The sequence below is a fragment of the Rhinoraja longicauda genome, chromosome 13 (assembly GCF_053455715.1).
Source record: "Rhinoraja longicauda isolate Sanriku21f chromosome 13, sRhiLon1.1, whole genome shotgun sequence".
Lineage (NCBI taxonomy): Eukaryota > Metazoa > Chordata > Chondrichthyes > Rajiformes > Arhynchobatidae > Rhinoraja > Rhinoraja longicauda.
Genome location: NC_135965.1, coordinates 13,382,572 through 13,399,887, shown reverse-complemented (window position 1 = coordinate 13,399,887; position 17,316 = coordinate 13,382,572). Strand labels below are relative to the sequence as shown.

Genomic DNA, 17,316 nt, shown 5'->3' with positions numbered 1-17,316 from the left:
GAGAAAAGCTGAACTCTGCCGAAGAAGAATGATGGAGGTGCATTGAATGCACTCCAGATTAGTGAAAGGCAGGTGGATTCTGACTCACTTGTCAACAGATCAACATTGCATGGGACTTGACTCGCTAATGGACCAATATTGCATGGGGTTGGACAAATGCTCACCATGGATAGAATAGCTTCAAAACTCTCCACACGGCCATACGGACTTCGAGCCCAACTTCCTTGCCACATTAAACAAGATCATAAGATATAGGAGCAGAATTAGGCCATTCAACCCATCGAGTCTGCTCTGTCATATAACCGTGGCTGAAGTATGTTTCCCTCTCAACCCCATTATCCTGCCTTCTCCCCATAAGCTTTGACACCCATACTAATTAATAACCTATCAATCTCCGCTTTAAAAATACCCAATGGTTTGGCCTCCTCAACCAACGGTACGAATGAATTCCACAGATTCACCACCCTCTGGCTAAAGAAATTACGCCTCATCTTCATTCTAAAGATAATTATATTATTGTGAGGCTGTGCCCTCTAGTAGATTCTCTCACTACTGGAAACATCCTCTCCACATCCACTCCATCTAGGCCTTTCATTATTTGATGGGTTTCAATGAGATCCCGCCTCGTCCTTCTAAAGTCCAGTGAGTACAGGCCCAGGACAATAGATGTTTTACAAGTTACTCTTCACTATGCCCCTGATTTCTACCGGTCAGCCATAGGAGTGAATTGGGACTGACCGAAGAGAGGAATGTTGACAAGAGAGACTATGTCAACAGTGTGCAAGATCTAACCAGCAAATGGTAATAATGAAAAATAATGAACTGAGACCACAGGGATCTTTGCATTGCTGTTAAGATGTTATTTTGTGTAAGAGCTTTATTGTTTCATTAAACATACAGCTTTGATGCATGGATTTACTGGAGCAAATCAAATACCAGTCTACTTCAGTCAGAGAACAGGCTAAGTTCAGCATGAGCAGTTTGGAAATTCAAGACACACATTACAGGTCAACACACCGATGAACAACCCGGCTTCCGCCCACCACAAAAAAATACAAGCTACAAAAGAGCACAAAAAGAGCAGTTTGTACAACAGCAGGAAAAAACGGAAGCTCATACTAAAGTGTGCAACTTGCATTAAACAACATTACTTCTTAAACCTCTTGCGGCTTTACTAGAGATGCACAGCAGTTTTCACGGTCCATGGACTGCTTCTGGTTTCATTACAATATGCAGTACTAAACTCTAGGCACCTAAAGAGAGAGTCTGTCAACATCCTCGGCTCTTGTTTTAAAAACAGTTAAGTTACTATTAATGTTAAAGAGTTGAATTCTTTTGCAGACTTTTGCTGTTTGGTTATAAGGAAATAGAAAGTGTAAATTGAACACCATTAGGTTAACATAAAAATAATCAGGCGCATTACATATTGCAAAGGTTCAGAGACAGTAACATTGTTCTTTCCTGGATAGCAATGTCAGAGTGCAACTATCTGAGCAGGTCTTCATGAGTTTATTAGAGCAAGCACCAGCTTCACAGTAATATGAAACTGCCCAGTTACTATCCTTTGTTTAATCTAATTCACATATGTTGATTGCTGGGTTTTTTTTTGTCAGTCCACTGTATGTTGTTTTGTTAGTGGGAGTATAGTTGGACTTAATTAATATGATTGGAGCTTCATTAACATCACTCAACCTTTTGCAACTTGCTTCACTCATAAGTTCTTAAATCATATGAGCAGAATTAGGCCATTCGGCCCATCGAGTCTACTCCGCAACTCAATCATGGCTGATCTAGCTTTCCCTCTCAACCCCATTCTCCTGCCTTCTCCCCATAACCCCTGACACATTTACTAAACAAGAATCCGTCAATCTCTGCCTTAAAAATACCCGATGAGCATCGAGCTCACTAGCTCGTCTCAGCCTGTTCCATTGTTAATGAGCCATTTTAACAGAGTTTTTAATTGATTGAAAATCTCAACAGAAGCAAATAGTTAATAACTAATAATTGTACGGTAATTGAATTTTCAAGAAGATTCCGATGATGAGACTTGCTCTTTAAGGTCAATTTACTAAAAGAAAGGGACCACAGTATGTAAAAACTAAGCATTCAGCAAAACACAATCAAGCTGGTTCTGATAATTATGAATTAAAGGAGTACTTCACCCTATCTAACTGTCAAATGCTTTCAAAGAAATTAGCATGAATTTGAATGATTTTTTCTGCATTCTAGTTTAAATAACTTGAGACAAAAATGTTGATTAGGAAATCTGCAAAGGAAGTGATACTAACAGAGTGCTAAATAAATGAGTATCACAAAGTTTCCTTTTTAAAAAAATGTTCACATGAATCAATTCTTGGGTCCACTCTGGTTTCAATCTAGTTAAGGTAACCTCAGAGAACATTACACAATTGTCCCACCTTCATTTCCTCATTGGCTCCTCTTCTGGTTACTTAATTTTATGACCGTTTCCAGTCATTGCATTTTGGACACTGGCTGGTCCACTTTAGACCATCTCAGTATCCACGCGGACCACTAATGTTGTGGACACACCCCATTATCAAGTTTTACAGTTCACAAGTTAGTGTTGCTTGCAAGCCTCCACATGCTCTACTCTCCCAATAAAATGAGTTCAAGAAATGAACTGTCAAAAACAAATCTAAATTCCTACAAACTTTGGTTCACAGAGACAGAAAAACACAAAATATACCAACAACCAATTTTTCAGCTTGGAGCTCTTATCATTTCTGAATAATTCACAATCTAATAAGATAAATATTTTTAAGATCAGTAGCCACATTGAAAACATATTTCATTAACATAGCGATTAGTTTAATAAACACAAACAATTCCAATTCAAGTATTCGGCATAAAACTATTTAAAATGATAAAACTACCAGAAAATGACCATTTAGCCCACAAAGCATATCTCTTAAATATTTCAGCTGTTTCCTGTCTTAAAAATATTTAGCCGGTGTGTGTGTTCTTGTGTATTTGCTTGTGTGTCAGTCTGTGTTTGCATTTTTTCTTCCTTTTATATGCCCATAAACGAGGAGCTGTGCTTTACAAATCTTTTGTTTTAATTAAAGTGACAAGTGGTTTATCATCAGGGCTGTAATCTTCATAGGCCACGGTGGTCGCATCGTACATCGCTGGTCTGGACTTCTTACCAAACCTAAAGTGAATATAGATGGAGAGAAGAATGAGAGACTGAGGATTTGTACTATAACATAGAGAACTTTCTAAATTTCTGTGGTAGCTGGGGAAACAGAGGATCACTATAATACTCCCTGTCAAAAATTTTAAAATCATTACAATCATTTACTTGACCATGTTGGGATTAATAATACGCCTTGACTAGAACATCATTGTGCTTTTCCAGATCTGTGGCTGGCAGTTATCAGTACCACTTTCTGGAATATGTGACTAGTGGTTATAATGGATTTTAAAATTGAAAAGGAAGTTTTGAGTTTAAATACCAGGAACGATGGACAAGTTTGTGCTATTGTGCAGGGCTGCGCTTGTTTCAGTATCCAACTGTTGTTCAAAACAAAACTGCCAAAAAGGCAGAAAATGGGCAGTTAGTTTAACAGCTATCATCGACAAAATGCTGGAGCCAATAATCAGAAAGGAAGTAGCAAATCATTTGGGAATGCTGAATTTAATTAAACCTAATCAATGTTATTTAATAAAAGGTAAATCATGTTTGGAAAATTTGCTTGAATTCTTTGAGGATGTAACAAAATGGGTTGGTAGATGGGAAGATGTAGATGGAGCGTATTTAGATCTCCCAAGGACATTTAGCAAGGCCCCACATATGAGACTTAAATGAAAAGCCCACGGTATCTGAGGAAGTGTGTTGGAATGGATTGAAAGCTGGTTGTCTCATAGGAAGCAGAGCATTGGAAGAAATTGTTCCTTTAGACTTGAAGGAAGTGATTAGTGTTGTACCCACAGGAATCACGTCCAGGACTGCAATTGTTCAATTTACATTAATGACCTGGAGGAACGAGCAGCATGTAAGGTTTCTAAATCTGCCGATGACAGGAAAATAGTGGTAGGGCATGTTGTCGTAGGGAGACTGCGATTCTGTAAGGGGATACAAATAGATTGTGTGAACGGTCAAAGGACTGGTAAATGGATTTTAACATAGGGGTGTGTGAGGTCAAGCACTTTGGTAGGACCAATCAAAAGGCAGATTAGGATCTAAATGGAGAGAGACTTCAAATGAGGGAAATGTAGAGGGGGTTAGATGTTCTTGTGCATGAATCATAAAAGATAAGCAGGAAGGTTCAACAAGTAGTTAAAAAGGCAAACAGCATTTTGACCCCTTCATTTGCAAAGGGGTTTGAGTTTAAGAGTAGGGAGTATTCACCGGAAATGCTATGTACAATTTTAGTCGTCTTGCCTAAAAAGAAATGTAACGTTGGGGGCAGTGGAAAGGAGATTCACATGGCTAATTCCTGTGACCTGGGTGTTATTCTATCACACTAAATAGTTTGCACCTGCATTCCTTGAAGTTTAGAAGAATGAAGGGTGACCTTATTCAAATGTAAATGGTCCCCAGCAAGCTTGACAGACTAGACCTACGGACGTCTTCATTAGTGAGAGTCTTGAACAAGGAGACTTAATTACAAAATAAGGAGCCAGTCATTTAAAGCTGAAGTATGTAGACGTTTCTCTACACAAGAGGGTGGCGAGTCCTTGGAATTCTCTACCCCAGTTTGTGGTGGAAGCCAGTCATCAGAAGTACAGACACTCCCCGACTTGCGTAAGGGTTATGATCTGTGGACTCTTGCTTAAGTCAGATGGTACGTAAGTCAGAAACAGAGGAGCTACGTGCGGGTTTACGTGAGTCGCCTATTACGTAAGTCGGGAAGAGCCTGTACTTAAAGTAGAGGTGGATAAATATATGATAGATTGAAGAATAGAGGGATATGGAGCAATGGCACAGAAGAGGAGTTGAGGCCAGCTTTTACATCAGCCATTAAATGTTGGGGAAGTTTTGAAGCACTTAATGCACTAATTTTCTTGTGTTCTTGATTCAAAATTTAAAGTTCTCTTGTTTGGGGTAAGTGAAGGTTTGGGCTGAACGAACATATTGCTGAAGTTGCTGTCATTGAGAGTCACATTACCTGGCGTGTCGGATTGAAGCTATTGCACTGCTGAATTCACTGTCGATGCTCCGGCAGTTGTAGAACTCTTCATAAGATGGCCTGGAGGAGCCCTGGTATTCAATGCGGCTGATGCGACAGATTCCCACAATCAGAATAATCAGCATCAGAACAAAGGCCACGCAGAGGGCCCCGATGATAATGTAGAGGGAGTGACGAGGCATGTTATTCAGACTCTCCGCCACCTGATCAGATTTCCATTCCAGGTCTGCATATAATCAGAGAGAGATATTCAAGGTAAAAACGTTATAGCGTCCCTTAAACGCTGGTAACCAGAGCAAGGGATACTGCAAATAGCACAACATTATACAACATTGCAAACGATGTTCTTTTTTAAGTGAGGAGAATTTAATTATGTTAAAATTCGGGATTTTACAAAGTATTTTGTTTTGTTAACTTACCAAATATGATGCAAAGATCATTACTATAGAATGCAAGTCGCTGCTGGAATTGGGGATTACAAGAGAACGAAGGATCATCTGGTGCAAGTTGGGGAAAAATCCAAGACAAGCAAATTCTCAAATCATTATTCTTAAACACTCTAACCACTCTAACCAGCGATTTGATTCTTTCCAGTAGAATGAATAATAAAGACATCTCCATCTTTCCTGAATTGTACCAGGCAAGGATTTAAATGTGGATAGTTTACAGTTCTTTTTGTTGACACATTAGCTACAGCCAGAAATTTTGCTCTTCCACAAAATTATAAAATAATTGTTATAATAAAATAATCAAAGAATTGGGCGGCACATTGGCGCAAAGGGGTGGCACAGCGGTAGAGTTGCTGCTGTCAGCGCCAGAGACCCGGGTTTGACCCTGACAATAGGTACTTGTCCTCATAGAGTTTGTACATTCCCCCAGTGACCGCATGGATTTTCCACGTGTGCTTGAGTTTCCTCCCACATTCCAAAGGCACACAGGCTTGTCGGTTAATTGGCTTCTGTGAATCGTCCCTAGCATGTGTAGGATTGTGCTAGTGTAGGGGGTTATCGCTGATCGGCGTGGACTAGGAATGCCAGAGGACCTGATTCCACACTAAGTCTCTAAAGTAAAGTAAAGTAAAGAAAACAATTTTATCTTCAGGAAAACAAAATGCTGGAGAATTCAGCAGCGGCTGGGGAGGGAATGGACGTTTCAGGTTGGAATCCTTTTTCGAACTTTACCTTTAGGATGAACCTGTCTGGGCAATTTCCGATGAGGGCTAAACAGATCAACATTTTAAGATACCAAAAGAGGATGTACTTACGGACATCGCAGTTAATTCCAACCCAGCCGTGTGGGCAGTGACAACTGTAGCCATTCACTTGGTCCACGCACGTTCCTTCATTATGGCATGGGCTGCTCTCACACTCATTTACATCGACCTCACATTCTTCACCTGCACAAGCAGAAGAACAGCAAGAATGTTGGTTAGATTTGGCATGGGGTTTCAGTACGTCAAACCTTCCCCTTGTCTGCTCAGTCATAGCGATTGGAGGTAACCACATTGACTGTAGAACCGCATTCTTTGGAATGAGGTTCGGATGAACCAAAGAGAAAAATCTGGTCAACATATAGTTCTGAATTATTCACCATGGTCTCTGAGAAAGGACTAAATCTCAAACTCCAGGGACGAATGTGTTGGTGATGCATTGTGCAGTCTGAGACATTTGATTTCCATTGAAGATAGACACAAAAAGCTGGAGTAACTCAGCGAGACAGGCAGCATCTCTGGAGAGAAGGAATGGGTGACGTTTCGGGTCGAGACCCTTCTTCAGACTGGTTAGGGATAAGGGAAACGAGAGATATAGACGGTGATGTGGAGAGATAAAGAACAATGAATGAAAGATATGCAAAAAAGTAGTGATGATAAAGGGAACAGGCCATTGTAAGCTGCTTGTAGGGTGAAAATGAGAAGCTAGTGAGACTTGGGTGAGGGAGGGATAGAAACAGAGAGGGAATGCCGGGGCTAGCTGAAGTGAGAGAAATCAATATTCATACCACTGGGCTGTAAGCTGCCCAAGCGAAATATAAGATGCTGTTCCTCCAATTTGCGTTTAGCCTCACTCTGACAATGGAGGAGACTGAGGACAGAAAGGTCTGTGTAGGAATGGAAAGGAGAATTAAAATGTCCAACAACCGGGAGATCAGGTTGGTTCAGGTGGGCTGAGCGAAGGTGTCAGCGAAACGATCGCCCAGTCTGCATTTGGTCTCGCCATTGTATAAGAGTCAACATCTTGAACAATGGACACAGAAGATGAGGTTGGAGGAGGTGCAAGTGAACCCCTGCCTAACCTGAAAGGACCGTCGGGGTCCCTGGACAGAGTCAAGGGAGGAGGTATAGCGACAGGTGTTGCATCTTCTGCGGTTGCAGAGGAAGGTACCTGGGGAGGGGGTGGTTTGGGTGGGAAGGGATGAGATAACCAGGGAGTTGCCAGGGAGGGAATGGTTTCTGTGGAAGGCGGAAAGGGATGGAGATGGGAAAAAGTGGCCAGTGGTGGGATCCCGTTGGAGGTGGCATAAATTTCTGAGGATTATGTGTTGTATATGATGGCTGATGGCATGGAAGGTAAGGACTAGGGGGACTCTGTCTCAGTTGCGACTAGGGGGAGGGGGAGCAAGGGCAGAGCTGTGGGGTACCGAGGAGACACGAGTGAGGGCCTCGTCTATGATGGGAGAGGGGAACCCCCATTCCCTAAAGAATGAGGACATCTCGGATGTTCTAGTATGGAACAACTCATCTTGGGCGCAGATGCGGCGTAGACGGAGGAATTAGGAGTAGGGGATAGAGTCTTTGCAGGAAGTAGGGTGGGAAGAAGTGTAGTCGAGATAGTTGTGGGAATCAATGGGTTTGTAATAGATGTCAGTCAATAGTCTAAGTTGGACCTCTTGGGAATGTCAGTATTTTCTTGATGGCAGAAGTAAACTGGTCAGAAATCAAAGAACGGAAAATTACTGCTACAACAACAGGAACTAAAAGGCACAGTTGTGCAAATAACTAGAAAAGTCGGGGTGGTACAGAGCACAGCAGTAGTGTTGCTGTCTTACAGCGCCAGAGACCTGGTTTGATCCTGATTAGGGGTGCTGTCTGTACAGAGTTTGTACTTTCTCCTGTGACCACATTGGCCTTCTCCGGGTGCACTGGTTTCCAGCGACATTCCAAAAATATACAGGTTTGCAGGTTAATTGGCTTCTGTAAAGTCTAAATTGTCCCTCGTGTGTAGGGTGGCACTAGTGTACAGAGTAATCATGGGTTAGTGCGGACTTGGTGGGCTGAAGGGCCTATTTCCGCACCGTATCTCTAAAGTCTTAAATCTAAAAGTCTAAAAGACACATTTGGATCTTAAAAGGGAATAACAAGATAGAATTGTATGAAGAAGCAAGGAACTGCAGATGCTAGTTTACAAAGAAAAACAAAGTGGTGGAGTAACTCAGGCTGCATCTCTGGAGAACATGGATAGGTGACGCTTTGGATCGGGACCCTTCTTCTGACCCGCTGGGCAGGGGTACAGTGCACCTCTGCTAAAAAAGCCAAAATAAACAGCTGGGAATTTTAACTGGCGGGAAATTTAACAGCAGCCGCTCCGGCACCTAAAACATTAGCACTGCAACACTGCCGTTGGATTATTCCAGCACTTTGTCTTATTTTTTATTGTATGAATATTGATTTCTGAAATAAAATCACAGTGGCAATCCTATCAGAATATCAAAATTCTGATTTGAATTCATTTCTGACCTCTGTTTCTCTTGCCTGAGCATCACCCAGACCGTGATTTGATCAGCAGTATTTCCTACTAAGTGCTGCTTCACAACAGTATTTCCTCTTGTACTAAGGCCGAATATACAAGAAGCAGCTGTTACTGTTAGTGCTGGAAAACTACTCACTGAAAGTTGTACACAATGTTACCACTGAGCCACAGGATAAAAACATAATGGAAGAACATAAAGATAGTAATGGGATTAGGTCATTGGACCCCTTGAGACGCCTGAGTCTGCAAGATCATGGCTGATTTTCTATCTCAGTACCATCTTCATGTCCTATCTTCACAGCTGCCTGGGATAGAAAATTTCAAAGATTCACCACTATCTGATGGGAAAAAACTTTTCCTCATTTCAATTCTAAATGACCCGACCCTTATTTTGAGATTGTGATCATGTGTTCCAGGCTGCTCAGCAGAACAAAACAGCCTTTCATCTCGACTCTGCTGATACTGCTTAAGGTGAGTGGGGAGAGATTTAAAAGGGACTTCAGGGGCAACCATTTTACAGAGGGTGATGTCTACATTGAACGAGCTGCTAGAGAAAGTATAAGAAAATAACTGCAGATGCTGGTACAAATCGAAGGTATTTATTCACAAAATGCTGGAGTAACTCAGCAGGTCAGGCAGCATCTCAGGAGAGAAGGAATGGGTGACTTTTCGGGTCGAGACCCTTCTTCAGACTGATGTCAGGGGGGCGGGACAAAGGAAGGATATAAGTGGAGACAGGAAGATAGAGGGAGATCTGGGAAGAGGGAGGGGAAGAGAGGGACAGAGGAACTATCTAAAGTTGGAGAAGTCGACGTTCATACCACTGGGCTGCAAGCTGCCCAGGCGAAATATGAGGTGCTGTTCCTCCAATTTCCGGTGGGCCTCACTATGGCACTGGAGGAGGCCCATGACAGAAAGGTCAGACTGGGAATGGGAAGAGGAGTTGAAGTGCTCGGCCACCGGGAGATCAGATTGGCCAACGCGGACCGAGCGCAGGTGTTGAGCGAAGCGATCGCCGAGCCTGCGTTTGGTTTCGCCGATGTAAATAAGTTGACATCTGGAGCAGCGGATGCAATAGATGAGGTTGGAGGAGGTGCAGAGAAAGTGATTGGGGTGGGTATAATTACTACATTTGGACAGACTATTTGGACAGATAGATGAATAGGAAAGGTTTAGCGGGATATGGGGCAGGTGCAGGCAAGTGGAGCTAGCTCAGTTAAGCAACTTGGCTGGCATGGCGGGTGAGTTGGGCCGAAGTGCCTGTTTCTGTCCTGTGCATCTCCATAACCCTAACCCAGTCACCCCTCATTCTCTCCTGTTAGGACAGATACAAAACCCAAGAACCAGACTGGTGAATCTTCGTTGCACTCCTGTTTTGCAAGTATATCCTTGTTTAAATGGGAAGACCAAAGCACATTAACCCAGGAGTGAATATTTGGGGCCCAAGCACCAATCCTGGGACACTCCAGTTGTCATGGGAACCTGAGGAGGACCTGTTTATTCCTACTCTTTGTTTTCTGTCTCTTTCTTTCTTTCTTGCTTTCTTACCAAACTCTCAATCCATGCTAGTATCATGGACTTGTTTTCTAATTGCATCTTGCATTAATGTCTTGTTTTTTTAACACTCCTTTCCTTTTCACTGTCTTTCAGAAACCCTGTAATTTATGTGTATATGAAGTTTTAGTGTGTTGTCCGCGTCAATGTGCCTGTGATGCTGGCACAGTGGCACAACAGTGGCAAAGCTAGTAGAGCCTCTGCCTCGCAGTGCCAGAGACCTTGGTTCGATCCTGACCTCAGATGCTGCCTGTGTGGAGTTTGCACATTCTCCCTGTTACCGCACGGGTTTCCTCCGGGTGCTCCAGTTTCCTCCCACATCTCAAAGACGTGCGGGTTAGTAGATTATTTTTTTTAGATTTAGAGATACAGTGCAGAAACAGGCCTTTCGGCCCACCAGGTCCGCGCCGCCCAGCGATCCCCGCACATTAACACTATCCTACACCCACTAGGGGCAATTTTTACATTTGCCCAGCCAATTAACCTACAAACCTGTACGTCTTTGGAGTGTGGGAGGAAACCGAAGATCTCGGAGAAAACCCAGGCAGGTCACGGGGAGAACGTACAAACTCCGTACAGACGGCGCCCGTAGTCAGGATCGAACCTGAGTCCCCAGCGCTGCATTCGCTGTAAGGCAGCAACTCTACCGCTGCGCCACCGTGCCGGAGGCGCAGCGGTAAAATTGACCTCGGTAAAATTGCTCCGAATGTGTAAGGAGTGGATGAGAAAGAGGGATAACATAGAATGAGTATGAACACTAGGCAGCAGCGACTCAGTGGGCCAAAGGGCCCAATTCCATGTTGTATCTCTAAACTAAACTCATCCTACTGGTGTATATGCTAATAAACTCAACTTGACTTCTATATTACCCCTAATTCCATATGCCCTAACATTTTTCATTGAGCATATTTATGGGATTTCATCAGAGGTTTTCTGAAAATCCAAATACACCATACTTTCTGGTTCCCTCTCATCTACTCTACTGGATACAATTTTTAAAGAATTGCAATGGATTAGTCAAATATGATTTCCCTTCAATAAATCTACACCAATGATGCTTTAATTTTGCTGCTTTCTAAATATCGATAAAATAGTGTCATACAGCAGGGAAATAGGCCAATCGGCCCACCATGTTCACATTGAACAGTGGGCACTGATCTGTATTAATTTATCATCCAGTAGTGGGCCTGTAGCCTTCAGTGTCTGGGCGATTCGAGCGTCGTCTCAACACTTCTTAAATACTGCTAGCAACTCTTCTTCCACCATGTTCCCTGCCAATGCATTCCAGGTGGTGAAACATTTCATCCTTGGACCCCCCTTGGATCCATTTCTCCTTGGATCCCCTTGAAACCTCCAAACCCTTACCTTAAATCTGTGTCCAGTAGTTTGTTTCACCTCTGATAAGTTTAGTTTAATGTAGAGATACAGCGCTGAAACAGGCCCTTCGGCTCACCGAGGCCACTCCGACCAGTGGCCCCCGTACACTAACACTTTCCTGCACACGAGGGACAATTTACAATTTTACCAAAGCCGATTAACCTACAAACCCATCTGTCTCTGGAGTGTGGGAGGGGACCGGATTGCACCCAGAGAAAACCCACACGTCACAGGGAGAACGTACAAACTCTGTACAGACAGCACCTTTAGTCAGGATTGAACCCGGGTCTCTGGTGCTGTAAGGCAGCAACTCTTCCGCTGCGACTCCCTGTTCTCCTCACCGTGGTGTTCATAATTATATTCATCTCATTCATGTCTCCTCTTAACTTCACTCTTGGGAAAACAGACCTAACCTTTCCAGTCTCTCCTCATAACTGAAATGCTCTAACCAAGACAAGGTCTCAGTGAATCCCGTCTTTTGCCTCTCCCGCGCCGTCAGATCGTCATATCACATCCAGTGTTCATAGGTTCATAAGTTCTAGGAGCAGAATTAGGCCATACGGCCCATCAAGTCTACCCCGCCATTCAAACACAACTGATCTGTCTTTCCCTCTCAACCCCATTCTCCTGCCCTCCCCATAACCCCTGACACTTGTACTAATCAAGAATCTATCAATCTCTGCCTTAGAAATTTCCATTGAAGGCCTCCACAGCCGTTTGTGAGAATAAAATCCACAACTGTACCACCTCTGACTACGGAAATTCCTCCTCATCTTTCTGAAGGTACATCCTTCAATTCTGTGGCTACGACCCCTGGTCCTAAACTTTCCCACTGGTGGAAACATCCTCTCCACATCCTCTTGGTCCAGGCTTTTAACTATTCGGTAGGTTTCAATGAGGTGGCCCCTCATCCTTCTAAACTCCAGCGAGTACAGGCCCAGTGCAGTCAAACACTCATCATATGTTAACCCAGTCATTCCTGGGATTATTCTCGTAAACCTATTCTGGATCCGCTCCAGTGCCAGTACATCCTCCCTCTGATATGGGGCCCAAAATTGCTCACGATACTCCAAATGCGGTGTGACCTGTGCCTTAGACATTACAACCCTGTTTTCATATTCTAGTCCTCTCAAAATAAATGCATTATGGATTCCAACTTTTTCCCCACAAGTTTCAAATTCCCCTTTCACCAAATGTGAATTCAAAAGCACGTTGATGATGCTCTGAGCATCTGGAAAGGGAATGGGAGGAATCTGACTGCGTTCAATTTGTTAATGATAGTGCTGCCACTACATTGGCACAACAAAGCAAGGATTCTTGTCGCTGGCAATTACACACTGCAGCCAAACACAAATCTTCTCCAGAAACTATCAATTAATTGGCTAACTATAATATATCGTTCTTTCTGTGCCCGTACTTCCTGGCACCTGAAGCACTACCAAGCCATCTGGTTGCTACTCTGTACTAAAAACATTTTTAGCGTTTACATCATTGGAGTCAAAAGATGCATGTTATGTAGAGGGCATGTTATTAAGTCTGATCTGTATTGTAAGTTATACAAATACCATGGCTGAGAGTGTCCACTTTGGTCATGAGTGGCCCTGCAGTGCACATATTGCGCAGAGAAATTATGCTCGTTGTCAGAAGTGAGTTTCCTCCCTTAAGTAAGAACTAAGTGTAAAAGGATATGATCCTGGGTTGATGGACGATGGGTGGAAGGAGGCTCCTTTGGGGCAATAAATACCAGCATTTTATCGTTTAGTTCACTTTAGTTTAGTTTAGAGATACAGCGCGGAAACAGGCCCTTCTGCCCACCGAGTCCGTGCCGACCAGTGATCCCTGTACACTAGCACTATCCTACAAGGGATGATTTATAATTGTACCGAAGCCAATTAACCTTCAAACCCGTACGTCTTTGGAGTGTGGGAGGAAACTGGAGTACACGTAGAAAGTCCACACGTACAAACTCCATATAGACAGCATCCACAGTCAGGATTGAACCTGGGTCTCTGGCGCTGTAAGGCAGCAACTCTACTGCTGCACCACTGTGCCGCCCTTGATCCTGGGTCGATAGAAGATGGGAGGATACTCCTTTGGGGCAATAAATACCAGCATATTATAGTTATAAAAGCTGCTATTGACAGGCACACTTGGTCAGCAATTTATAAAATAATTCTTTTAATTTTGCATTTAAAATAATTTCTGGGACTAAGAAGTGATAATCTATTTCAAAATTGTTGAAAATTACTTTATCATATAAAACATTTTTATTCAGTCTGGTACAGAAAAGGTGAGAAACTTAATTTTAAACAATTCAAATTACTTTGAAAATATAATGTAATAACATTTGCCGGTTGTACAGTAGCCGGTTTATGAGCACATTATATTTTTGACAGCTTTCTGAATGGACCTATCAGTATCCCTTGATACAAAAATGACATAACTTTATAACTCTATAAAGTACATAAATGGGCATCCTTATTGGAAACATGCAATTTGGCCCGGCAATGTGGTTAAAAATGCTTGTGGCCTGTTTCTGTGTACTTCTCAACGTCTATAAAAGACTGCTAAAAATGCATTTCCACTTAGCTAATTTACTCTTGAAATTCCTTCTTTCCTTTCCAGGGTCCATCCTTCCCCGGGTGAATTAGGCTGAACAACACAACCAGCTGGAAGCTAAATTGTCTCTTGATTCAGTCACAGCCTTTCCTCCCCAGTGCGTTCACCTCGTCTGGCTTCTGTACTAGCTAGGCCCAGGTGGATTTCACAACCTTATTGTGAATAAACCACAAGGTGCTGGAGTAACTCAGCAGGTCCTGCAGCATCTCTGAGGACACGGATAGGCGTAATTTTGGGTCGAGACCTTTCTTCAGCCTGACGAAGGGTCCCAGCATGAAACATCACCTACCCATGTCCTCCAGAGATGACCTGCTGAGTTACTCAAGCACTTTATCTTTTATTCACAACTCCAGCATCTGCAACTCCTTGAGTCTCCATCCCTTAGGGTTAGGGTTAGGACTAGGAGTATACAATGAGTTACATTCCAATCAGAGAAGCACAACACATGACTTGCTGCTATGATGACACTGAGAATCGATTGTTCAGTTTTTGATAAGCATTGTGTTAAAATGTCTCACAATATTGGGGTCGTGTAATATCGCAGATGAATACTTATTTTCTACTCTTTACACTGAGCAATGTATTGCAGATCCTACATAGGAATATCAACTTTTCTCAAATACTAGAGGATGTAGTTTTAAGGTGAGAGAGGGGATATTTAGAGAAGATGCGTGGGGCAGTCTTTTTCATGCAGTGGAATGATCCGTCAGGCGGTGGAAGCAGATACGATAGCGGCATTTAAGAGGCTATTAGAGAGGTAGATGAATGTACAGGGAATAGAGGGATGTGGATTACATGCAGAGAGAGGAAATTAGTTTTATTTGGCATCATATTGGACACAGACATTGTGGGCCAAAGGGCCTGTTACTGTGCTGCACAGTTTTATGTTCTCAATAACCACGACAATATGAGATAAATTCTGGCCAGTCTTAGATTCTTATTCCTTTAGAATTGGACCATTACCCAAAGATAATGGTTTGCTTGAGGGAGTTGTTAATAATAAGCATGAAGTTGTAAAAGTGAATTATGCTCTGCCTGTAATAGTCAATGTGCACGTGCTAGGGATATAATTCTAGGCAATATCCAATAAATCTGAATAGATATTAGATTTACAAGAATGTTGCCAGGACTGGAGGGCCTGAGCAATAGGGAGAGGTTGAGTAGACCAGGACTCTATTCCTTGGAGTCAGGAGGATGAGAGGTGATCTAATAGAGGAATAGATTGGGTAAACGCACCGAGTCTCTTGCCCAGAGTAGGGGAAATCGAGAACCAGAGGACGTAGGTTTAAGGTGAGGGGAGAAAGATTTAATAGGAATCTAAAGGGGTTACTTTTTTACACAAAGGGTGGTGGGTGTATGGAATGAGCTGCTGGAGGAGGTTGTTAAAGCAGGTACTATCGCAATATTTAAGAAACATTTAGACAGGTTTTGAGAGATATGGGCCAAACGCAGGCAGATGGGACTAGTATAGGTGGAACGTTGGTCAGTGTGGGCAAGTTGAGCCAAAGGGCCAGTTTCCACACTGTGTGACCCTATTGCTCTATATTGGTCTGTTATTAAGAGATGAGATCAGTACAGTTGTTAAAAATAATTTTCGGTCAGAAAATCAAAACTTCTAATTAGTTTGAATAATTAATAACAAGAGAAGAATGCCACTAGTAATAATCCAAAGGCCACTGAAAGCAGTAATACTAGAGAACAAAATATACGTCAGGAAACAATGGTACTGCGATAATCATGGACAACCTTAACTGTCATATAGATTGAACAATTGAAATCAACAAAGATGACCTTGAGGACACTTTCATAATGTGTATTTGGGACATTTTGTATCTGGTCACTTGAAATGAGGAATGTTTAATTAATAATCCCAGAGTAAAGGAACCTCTTGGGATGAGTGTCACCACATGATAGAATTTCATATTCAGCTTGACATTGGGATGTAATAAAAACGAACAGCAGATGCTGGTTTATGCCAAAGGTAGACACAAAGTGCTGGAGCAATAGCATGTCAGACAGCATCTCTGGAGAAGATGGATAGGTGACATTTTGGATAGGGACCCTTCTTCAGACAGTCGTCACCTATCCATTTTCTCTAGAGATACTGCCTGACCTGCTGAGTTACTCCAGCATTTTGTGTCTATCTTTGACATTGAACCTTAAACGTATTTTAAACAGAAATAAAGGAAATTCCATTGGTATGGAGGCAGAGTTGGCTGGGAATATAGATGAAAAGAAAGTGACTGAATAAGAAGGCATTAAATAAGGAGCTGCTTCATAATTATCAAGAGATTATATCCCGTTGGTGTGCAAAGACTCACAAAGAAGAATTATCTACCTGTGGCTAATCATGGAAGTTAAGAATAATAATAATAATAATAATAATAATACATTTTATTTATATAGCGCTTTTCATATACTCAAAGACGCTTTACAGAGATTTTGAGAACATAGGGAAATGAATAAATAGATAAATAAGTAAATAAATAAATGAACAGAGAAAGGAGACAGAAGGTGAGGTGACCTTCAGTGGTTGAAGGCAGTACTGAACAGGTGAGACTTCAGCGATGTTTTGAATGTGGTGAGTGTGGGGGAGTCTCTAACGGTTTGGGGTAGTGAGTTCCATAGGGTGGAATGACTTTCAATTGACAGTAAAGATGTTGTGAAGTTTAGTGGCAGGTTCAAAGAATGGAAAAATTAAAGAAACACTTAAGGATGACTGTAAAACAAGAAAAAAGAATTAATGAAAATAAGCCAGCAGGAAATATATAAAATCTGACAAGAAGAGCATCTACAAGCAAATAAAAAGAGATGAGGTAAGGTAAGCATTGGTTTATTTGGAGACTGACAATGGGGAATTAAGAATG

General features: G+C 42.3%; 1 protein-coding gene across 2 annotated transcripts in view; it reads right to left on the bottom strand.

Moving 5' to 3' along the window:
• Positions 1 to 850: 850 nt before the first annotated feature.
• Positions 851 to 17,316, bottom strand: part of dner (delta/notch-like EGF repeat containing) — a 220,659-nt gene continuing 204,193 nt past the window's right edge. For both annotated transcript variants that reach the window (XM_078410395.1, XM_078410396.1), the window contains exons 11-13: positions 6,418 to 6,549; positions 5,133 to 5,379; positions 851 to 3,172 (exon numbers count right to left, since the gene is read on the bottom strand). In XM_078410395.1, the coding sequence (XP_078266521.1) occupies positions 3,061 to 3,172; positions 5,133 to 5,379; positions 6,418 to 6,549 (491 nt within the window). In that variant the 3' untranslated portion in view covers positions 851 to 3,060. The remainder of the gene's footprint in view (positions 3,173 to 5,132; positions 5,380 to 6,417; positions 6,550 to 17,316) is intronic.